This window comes from Vidua chalybeata, chromosome 17 (assembly GCF_026979565.1).
Source record: "Vidua chalybeata isolate OUT-0048 chromosome 17, bVidCha1 merged haplotype, whole genome shotgun sequence".
Lineage (NCBI taxonomy): Eukaryota > Metazoa > Chordata > Aves > Passeriformes > Viduidae > Vidua > Vidua chalybeata.
Window position 1 is genome coordinate 612,429 of NC_071546.1, and position 9,912 is coordinate 622,340.

Below are 9,912 nucleotides of genomic sequence, written 5' to 3' on the forward strand. Positions count from 1 at the left end.
CCCTCTGGGGTGGCTGCTGTCCCTCACTGAGCCCTGCTTTCTCGCCACTGGGCAAGTGTCCAAACAGGCCCCTGCAAGAGGAGCTGCTCAAGAGGGGCTGCAGGCACATGGCAGCTCCTCCAACTTTGCAGCCCCTACAGCTGGGCCACCTCTGCTGTCCCTTGAGCCCCATCCAGGTCTTCCTGCCTTCCCTGTCTGTGCCCAGGGCTGCCTATGTTATCCTTCTCCCCTGCTTCCAGGTGTCTGCCAACACACATCCCTCACCAGGGCCTGTTTGTGTCCTCTGGCACCTTTCCTGCCTCTCTCCAGCTCTTTCAAGCCCAAATTTAATTTGCTTCTGTCTCTTTCAGCATCAGGCAATGGCAATAGTGTAAAACAAGCCATTTTTTAGAGTGTGAATTTCAGTTCAGTTCCCTGACCCAGGTGTCTTCATCACCATGCAGACATTTCCCATCCCTGTGAAGTGGGGACAGGGACACTGTTTCCACTCTACCCAAGCACCTGAGGAGTGTCCAGGGAGCAAGGCTGGAGCCAGGACACGTCTGGCCTGACCCTGCCATGGGGGTCAGAGGCAAAGGAGCTGCCAAAGACACAGCAATGACCCCACACTGTGTGTCCCCTTCCTGGCCATGCTACGAGGCTTCCTTGGCCTGGCTTCTGGCAAGTGCCCAAGGGGCTGGAGGTGATCAGGGCCTGATGGCCTTGCAGGAGCAGGGCAAGACACTTCTCCATAAGTCCATGAGTATCTTGCATAATCTGTATTTAAATTACACGGCCCTGGCTGGAAGCGATCAGAGCTCTGGGACTCCCCCGCCTGTTCCCTCTGTGCTCACCCACACAGCCCACGCAGCATCAGCCTGCACCCATGGGCTCCAGATCCTGCTGGCAGCAAAGCAGCTCCTACTGGAGTGTTTGGAGCTGCAGCCAGGCTCTGGAGATGCTCAGCACATCGTGTTTGCAGAATTGAGAGACAACAAGAAATGCAGGACCTCAGGCCTGGGGTTTGTTACTGGGAAAAACAGCGTGGCTCATGGTGTGCCAGTGGGATGTGCACAGTAGGGGAGGGAGGAATGGCTCCACACAGGGCACCTGGGCAGGGCTCAGCCCCACTGGCACCGGTGAGGATCCCCATGAGACCCAGGGCTTCCAGCAGTGCCCGGAGTGGCCCCAGCAGCACCAAATTCAGCTGCCAGGGAAACTTGGAATATTGTCCCTAAGGCCCCTCTCTACCCACACAATCACGTGCTGAGGAGGTAACAGAGCAAGAGCCAACCAGACACCCTGCCAAACCATACAGGAGTAATTCTTGTATGTTTTTCCAGGAGGAATGTAACTGGTCTGAGTACCACTGCTCCTGGAAGGCAAGAACAAAAAAAAGAGTCAAATCTTTAGGGTTGCACATGTGATAACTCCATCCACAGCCCCCATATGTTCAGCTGCTCTAAGGTCAGGTGAATGACCAGGTAAGAAGCAGACCGCGTGTATCCTATGGACTTCCAACCCTCCGGCCCCCTGGAGCCTCCACAGGCAGGCTGTGCACCGGGATCCCCTGTGGCGGCCTGTTTGCAGGCTCGGCGACCCTGCAGGGCTGCGAAGGGCCGTCTCCTCTCCCACCCAGCAACATCGGCATTGCTGCCTGGTCCTTTCGCTGGGGAAAGGCCCTGACAGGCCGAGACCCGACCCGACCCTTCCCTTCCCTTCCCTTCCCCCCTTCCCCTTCCCCTTCCCCCGCCTGCCCCTCTCGGCCGCCGTAGGGCGCGGCCCCGCCCGTGTCACGTGTGGCAGGGCCGCGCGGCGATTGGTGGCGCGCGGCGGGCCGGGCCGGTTCGGGCCGGGCGGGCGGATCCCGGCGCAGGATCCCGGCGGATCGGGATGAGCGGCGGGCGGCGCCGGGACGAGCCGCCGCACCCGCAGCACCACGCGGTGGCTAACGGCGGCGCGGCCGGGCGCGGCTCCGTGTGGGGCAAAGCGCTGCGCAGCGACTCCGCCTGGCACGACAAGGTGGGACCGGGGCAGCGGGACCGGAGGGGGCCCTGAGGGGCGGGCTCGGCGCCTGGCGCGGTGGCTCCGTCCCGCGGGGGTGCCGGAGGAGCCGTCGTCCCTGAGCGCGGTTGAACCCCTACGGGGACCCGCCGGGCTGGGGCTCAGGCGGTGCCGCGGCCGTGCCGGGGCTGTGCCGGCGCTCGGCAGCGCCCCGTGCCCGCAGCCCCGGGAGCGGCGGGGTCGTCTGTGGGGTAAATGCTCGTAGCGAAGTACGGCCGCCGCACCGCTGAGCGGAGCCGTGTTTCCCGATCCCCCGTGGCCGGCACATGGCCCGACCGTGCCCCCCGGGGCCCGGCTCTTTGTCCTTTGGGCGTGGAGCCAAGGGAAACACCGTGTTAAGACACCTCCGTTACTTTTGGCTTGTGGTTTAAAACTCTTCTCGGATTAAATAAAAATTTCCCTTGTGTGGCTCAAGGAAGAGCAGAAACAGCTCTCCGGAGTTTCCCTGTGCCCGTCTGCCATGTGCTGCAGGGCTCCTGCTCGGCGCTCCTCCTGTGCTGCCTCCCAGCAGCGCAGCCGCGGCGTGTCCGGAGCTCCCGCTGGAGCCCTGCCATGCCCGGGCGCACAGCGTGTGTTCCAGGGTCTCTGCTCCCTGGTGCTGGCTTTGCTTTTGGCGTGGAGCAGTGGCACGCTCTGTTTCCGTGCGGGTCAGACAGCAATCTGTGTCACTTTTTCCTTACCTGTGGCTCCCCGAACTTGTGGGGCTCGTGTGTCCCTGCCCCCTCGCCTCTGGCAGATGGAGCTGGAATTTCAGAGTCAACAGGGGAGCAGGGACAGCTGTGCCAGTATTTTGATACAATGAGACGTGAACTGAAGGCCGAGCTGCCTGACAAATGCAGTGACCAGAAGAAATGTCTGTGTCTGACATGGATTCACATCTTCCATGTGGAGCTGAACAGCTACACATCCTACAGGTTTTGGGGGGATCACAAAGGCTTTGGAGTTTGGGGGGATGCTGGGACAATCACAGTCCTGGGAAGGCTTGGAAAAGAGATGTCAGCTGAAGTGAATTTTATTAAAGTGTGAGCCCTGCTGCTAGGCTGCAGTAGCTACAGTAGTGTGGGCCCTTGGACAGGGAATGCGCACACCTGCTGCTCAGGAGGCACAGGAGTTCTTGTGGCACGAGTGAGGTATAGCTGTGCTTTGGAGCTGCTGAGCCCTGAAAGCTCTTGGGTGCAGGAGGGCCTGGGCCAACGTGGGTAGAACACTCTCAAAGCATAAACAGTTCTTTAAACTTTTATTCCAGGGGATTATTATTGCACCTTTAGTAAATAAGGTGACTAGAGACTTGTTGGCCCATCGGAGGACAAAGCTGTGTGTTTAATGTGGAAGCAGAGGAGTCCAGGGTGCACAATGCCCCAAGCTGCTTTATCTGTTCAGAGTGCAATATTTTATACTCTGAGTGGGGAACTAAGTGTTCAATATGCTGAATTTTCACCTGTTATTTGTGTGGTGCTTTAAAAAAAGAAACATAATAAATACCAACATTTTTCTTGTGCTTTGTCTCCTCAGGACGAGTTTTTAGATGTGATCTACTGGTTCCGGCAGATCATTGCGGTTATTTTGGGAATCATCTGGGGAGTAGTTCCACTGAAGGGATTCGTGGGAATAGCAGTGTAAGGTTTATTTCCTTTTCTGTCTCTTGTACATTCCCACATTTGGGCTGGCCTGGGAGCCTGTTTGAGGCTGTGCTGTGAATAGTGGGCTGGCTAAAGGCAGGCTCTGCCTGCTCTGTGTCTCACAGCCAGCATTTCATTCCATTGTTGGTTGCCATGAAATTCATCCACATCTTAACATGTCCATCAGTCTCTTTCTCCTCAGCATGATTAATACTTCTAAAAATTATTATTTGTTTTTTATTGCCCCCATTAAAGGGGGCAATAGCAGAAGAAGGGAACTAGCATTTCACTTGACTTGGTGTATGTCCTGCACGAGTGGTAGGGGCTGGGAGTGTGGTGCCTGCTGTGATCACCCAGGAAGGAGTGTTCATGGGGGAAGGTGTGCATGTCCCGGTCTTTGAGCGCTGCTCAGACAGGAAGCTCTATCAGCAGACAGGGGCAGCTACTCTGTGAAAAAGAAAAGGTTTGCTCAGAACATGAGAGGCTGCAGGTCCCAAGCAGGCACAGTGGCACTGGTACAGTGGCACCAACAGAGCTCAGCAGCACTCCTGGCTTCCTGATATGGCCCTTTCCTGACACGGGGTGGGAAGGCAGTGCCTGAAGGGGATGTGTGCATTGAATCCCAAGACATGGGAGCCAAATCACCTCCCCAAAGGTGTCTGAGGGCTGCAGTGAGTTATGAAGAGAAAATGTGCTTGGCCCGGACACATGCCTGGAAGTGTTCAATGGCCAGCAGTGGTGGGGACACAGTCCTGCTCTCTGCACATCTGCTCTGGGAAGATGCTGGATCTGCTCTGGGGAGTCTCTGTTTGCAATTATCTCTGCCTAGCCAAGGTCTCAATAGTCAAGCTCCGGCCTCACAGCTTTTCTTAGGCAAAATTCAGTTGTCATCTCATCCCGAGTGTTCTGGTTTTGGCAAGAAAGGGGAGGGGTGATGCTCAGCAGGAACCCAGTTAGCTACAACCAACAGTTAAATCTGAAGTGCCCCCAGGAACAGTTCATTGTTCTATCTTAGTCACCATTAAGTGACAAGGCACCTTCAGGCACCTAAGCCAATTCCTGTGCTAAATGTAAACAGGAGGGATTTGGTGGACAGTGGAAAACCAAAAGTTTCTGGAAGTGTGTGTGTGGTTTCTCTGTTCTGTACAGTGACACAGCTGCTCCAGCTGCTGCTGGTCACCCACTTTGTGTGTGTGTTGTCATCCCACCCTTCCCACATAGCTTTCCTTGCAGGACACGGACCTGTCCCAGCCCAGGCTGCCCCAGCCCCAAGCTGGGCTGGTGTAAAGCCAAACCTGTCTTAGGACAAACAGAAGGTCGTGTTTGTTCTCTCTGCTGCAGCACAGACTGGAGAGCATTGAGGTGTCTCAGGCTGGACCCTAGTGCTGGGACTGCAGGGCACTGTTGAGTCTCTGTGGCTCTTATCTCTTCTTCCCTGTTTGGTCCTGGGATACTCACAGAGATCTAACCCTGAGCATGGAGGTGACAGTTTTCCCTCTCTGCTGCCTCAGAATCAAGAAGCACACACAGATTCCCTGTGGAGGCAGAACTGCTGTCAGTCTGCAGGTCAGGAGAACCTGCAGTTTTGCAGATCTGAGGATACTTCCAGCTTTTGACTTCTGCCTCTTAAGCCCTGCTAGGAGTAGGTTGTGCCTTGTCAAGTGAACTTCATCCCAACCTGGCAAGCTCACCTGGAGGGGCTCTTTCGAGGAAGTGACTGAGCTACCTGGGAAGCACCGTAGGAAAAGAATTCCTCTTTGCTTCCTCTCTGCTGTGGATGGAAGGTATTTCACTGTATGATATGTGGGATACCTACAGCCTGTACCACTGCAATGATGGTTCCTAACTTCTCCCTGCAGATTCTGCCTGATCAATGCTGGTGTTCTGTACCTCTACTTCAGCAGCTTCCAGCAGATAGATGAGGAGGAATATGGTGGGACATGGGAGCTAACGAAGGAGGGATTCATGACATCTTTTGCACTGTTCCTGGTAATGCATCTTGCTGTCTTTAAGATGATTTGTGTATTGTGTTGGTGCACTTTATGAAGACCTGGGAAGAGAGCAGGGGAAGTGGTGAGAGAAGGCAGACGTGTTAGCACCAAGTGGCAGTAACTGGGATTGCTGCCTGTGAAATACAGTGCTGACACCTGGGATTTCTCTGTAGTAAAGGATGCATCAGCCACTCCCATCCTCTGTCCTAGATATCGTGGTGGAGTTCCATTCCATCTAGAACTAGTTACACCTGGACTGGTGTTTTGGGTGTCTTTGTTTTTCCCTTACTCCCCTCCCCCAAGTATCTGATCACAGCACTTGATTAGCTGGTGCCTCTAAATCCTTGGAGGGGCTGTGGTGGGATTTTAATGTGGAGAGCCTGGCAGACAAGTTGAATGCCACCATTTGGGGCAAGTGGTGATCCTAAGATCTCTCCAAGATCACCTCAAAGCTGGAATTCAGTCACCTGTTGAAAGCAAGGCCTGAGGCTCATTTGCTGTGTCTGAGACCTCTCCAGAGGCATCCAATTAACGTTCCCTTCCTTTCCTCCCCACAGGTTGTTTGGATAATCTTCTATACTGCCATCCACTATGACTGACACAGTCTGCAGCATTTGCCTGTCAAATCAGTCGTCAATAAATAGAGAAGGTTTTAATAAATCCTAGTCTTTAGTGGACTGGTGGCAAAGTGGGGAAGTCAAACCAGCTCTCCTCTGTACCAGTGGTCTGGGCAACCTGGAGGAGCCCAGACTTCTGCTGGAAAGCCTGTCTCCATATTATATACCCATGAATTATTGGAACTATTGAAAAGCCATTGGAATTTTTTTGAAGTGGTTCAAGACTGTTCAAATTTGGAACTTTCTATGACTCTAGCCAGTAACTCTTATCAAACTCCTGTGTGCCGAAGAGTGAATCTATTAATTTAATGTATGTATGCCCTTCTGTTTCAAATCTGTCATTAAACCCTGACTTGTCTTCCATGGTTGTCCTTTAGACAGTGTTTCAAAAGCAGTTGTAGGTATGTGGGCAGAAGGCATAGCAGCACCCAGGACACAAGCTGGTGGCTGTCCTTAGCATGTTTTTGTAGTAACCAGGTCTGATTTGATTAAACAGACTGTGTTGTTACCATTTCTAATTTTTTTTTGTTTTACTTGCAAATCAGTTGTTGATCAGAATTTTTAAATGCTTTTTGCCGAAGACAAATTTTTAAGTGATTTTGCTAGGAAGAACTGTTTCATTTGGTGAACCAAGACGTATTCAGGAGGCTTAGAAGCTCCACTGCACTATGCCAGCCTGACTACCAAGTTGCCATCACATACCTCAGAGCTTCATAGTCTCAAAGGAGTCGTTCTGGAGATACCCTGTTAAATGTTAGCGTTTCAATTTGGTTTTAAGCTCTTGAATTCAACTGCTCTTTGTTCATAAATGCAGGACACAAAAATACAATCAAGGCAGCTATTATCTTAAATGCAGAAGTACCAACTTGCAAACTGGGCAGAGTATACAACCTCTGGTTTGGGAGGTGCTTGATCACTTCATAGCTCGGTCCCTCCCTAGTCATGCCCTTTTTGTGCATCTATGGGGAGTCTCTGCTTTAAGGTATTTTTTAAGAACGTATCTTTCAGAAATAGTTCTTGGGAAACACGCACAGTCCTTGTTATTGTCACAGGACCTTGTAGTCTTTTCTGTTGCCATGTGGTCCTTGCTTCTCTAAACAGCTCAGGCACCCAAAAAGAGTCCTGACCTAATGCTGCCTTATAGTGAGGGGCTGGTAGTTTAGTGTGCTCTTGCTGCAAGCCTGCATTGCCTCCTCTCTGGTGGAAGTGCCACAGCCTGGCTCTCACTGGGAGTGCAAAGCCAGGAATCTCAATCTCCAAGTGCTGAGCCAGGGCGAGCCTCCATTCTTACCAGGGAAAAACTGTCTGGTCTTGGTGAAGAAACAGCTCTGGTTATTTTAGGTCCTTGGGATGCCAAGGGAAGAGTGCAATAGCAGACAGCTTCTGCTACGTGTGAGTGGCCAACTTAAGTAAATTATCTCAATAAAAACTTCTTTATTTTCTCCTCCCAATCCCCAGACCTTTAGTCTGCTACTTTCTCTTCCTCTCCTATCAGCTGAAATCATTAACTTCCCATGACAATTGCATAGCCTGCTAGTTCTAGGACACCCTTTCTTGTCTGTCTGCATCTTAGCTGCTTACAGCCACCAGTAAAACCATTGTATACTTGAAATGCTCCAATAAATGTTGCCTGAATAATCCACTGTGCAGCTTCTGTGTCCTCTGGTCTTTGATGTTTTATAAAACATATAAAAACATATAAAACATGGGTGTGTGGGATTCCTTTCAGAGTCAGATTTTTTGGTAAAGTTTTTGGGATTCTTAGGTCTCTTGTGCTGCACATTGAGAAGAGAAACATTTGCAGTGGTAGCTAATGCTTAGATCCATGCTTTGGCTAAGCCGTGTTGACTGTCCAAGCTGTTCTGCTCCTTTAGTGACTCTCCCTGCCCTGTGACACACTGAGCCAGTGCTCCTTCCAGAGTGCTCAGGTGTGGCATGAGCAGGACCTGGAGCATGTGCAGAGAGAGTGCAGAGCTGCTTCCCTGACCCGTTGCTCTATTCCTTGCTTGCCTGTGCTCCCACCAGCTCAGTTCCTTGGACAGTTCAGTGCAGTTCCAGTGGCTGGAAGCTGAACCTGAGCCGAGGAGGATCATGACCATGAACAGACATTGGCCTCTGGATCTCTTTAGGCTCCTTGTAAAGAACCTACTGATTGCTGTTGCCCAGCTGCAGGTTTTTCTCTCTTCACTGTTTTAAGGGGTGTTCCTGTTTTAAGGGGTGCCTCAGGGGCTAGGAGCTGGTATCCTCTGTGCTGGTCACTATGAGAACTAAATCTTTGGTGCCTGCTCATGAAGGAAGGAGTTAATTTTAAGGGAATTAATTCAAGGGAATGTGGCAGCCAGGAGAAGGGAGCTGAGCATCTTGCAGACAATAAGAACTGCAAATACAGGGAGCACTTGCAGAGATTTGAAAGGTTGACACAAGAACGGTCTAGCGGAGAGCATGGTTTGGTGCTGGGAGGACAGGAGAGCAGTGGCTGACAGGAGCAGGAAATGCTGTGGGAGGGCAGGGCTTGGGCAGCACCGCTGCCCTCACAGTTCTGCACTGCGCAACAAGCTTGCTCTGCACTCCGTGGTAGGAAAGAGCCAAAGGCTGGTGGGGGTCAGTGCTACCATAGCGCCTCAGCTCGGGGGGGGGGGGGGGGGGCGGGGAGAATGTCCATCCTGCACTGGAGAGCTGGGCTGTGGGAGCCCCAGCTGTTGGGATACAATTCCAGCAGCAGCTGTATCCTCATGGAGCTGACACAGAGGCTGCACTGCCCACAGTGGAGCTCCCTGCTAAGCTGCAGACCTGCAGAACATCACCTTGGCTTTCAGCAAAGAGCAGGCAGTCCCTGGCAGGAGGGAGAGAGAGATCCCCTGGCCTAACCTTGCTGAGAGGTGAGCAGCAAGTGTTTTGTGCGATGGACTTGGTAAAGGAGTTTCTAGTGTCCTTGGCCTCCAGGCACATAATGTACTGAAATTAATGCAAGTTACTGTGGGTGTTAAAGGGAGAAAACTGGGGTGGGTGCCAAGGGGTGTTGGAGGGTGGCTATGCCCCCAGGCATCTCAAATCCTGCCAATCCCAGCTGTCAGAGCCCAGCTAGACCTGCCACTGGCACCGAGCAGTGCCTGTTGGGGTGGCAGCCCCCCCCAAGGAGCCTCTGTCCTCTTCATGGGGTGTCACCATCTCTGCAGTTCCCCAGGTCAATTTCCAAACTTGCAAAGACTGTGCTCACATCTGTTGGCTTTCAGCTGCCCACAGGTGTCACGAAGCTTGTAATATTGAGACAATATATTCAAGTAAATTTCTTTTATAAACCAATTAAATCTCAGCCAACATTTGAATACGGATTCATGCAGTGAAGTAGAATTGGAACTACGTGACTGTACAAATTCTCAAGATTTTAGAAGGGTCCTCTGGAATGCACAATCCCTGTGCAATGAGCTGAGGGCTCTCAGCCTCGAGGAGTTTAGTGCTGACCCTCGGGGAGAGTCCCTGACTGCTGACCCACAGCTCTGAGGAACAACTCCACTGCCCCCCCAGCGTGGCTCCTTCCAGAGCCCATGGGATCTGATCTGTGGTAGGAGAGAGCCACGTTTACCTTCCGTGACTGGGGCTCTGACCTTCTCCCCCACCACAATCCCAGGGGCTGGTCAGGTT

General features: G+C 52.4%; 1 protein-coding gene across 1 annotated transcript; it reads left to right on the plus strand.

Moving 5' to 3' along the window:
* The first annotated feature begins 1,815 nt into the window (after positions 1-1,815).
* Positions 1,816-7,912, plus strand: RAB5IF (RAB5 interacting factor). The gene is made up of 4 exons (XM_053958799.1): positions 1,816-2,001; positions 3,556-3,659; positions 5,522-5,651; positions 6,211-7,912. Exons 1-4 carry the CDS (start codon positions 1,873-1,875, stop codon positions 6,250-6,252), a joined length of 405 nt encoding a protein of 134 aa, XP_053814774.1. The 5' UTR covers positions 1,816-1,872; the 3' UTR covers positions 6,253-7,912.
* Positions 7,913-9,912: the final 2,000 nt, after the last annotated feature.

Coding starts and splice junctions, on each gene's coding strand:
- RAB5IF (XM_053958799.1), top strand. CDS start 1,873: ATGAGCGGCGGGCGGCGCCGGGACGAGCCGCCGCACCCGCAGCACCAC. Junction 2,002..3,555: donor ACTCCGCCTGGCACGACAAG/GTGGGACCGGGG, acceptor TTGTCTCCTCAG/GACGAGTTTTTAGATGTGAT. Junction 5,652..6,210: donor CATCTTTTGCACTGTTCCTG/GTAATGCATCTT, acceptor TCCTCCCCACAG/GTTGTTTGGATAATCTTCTA.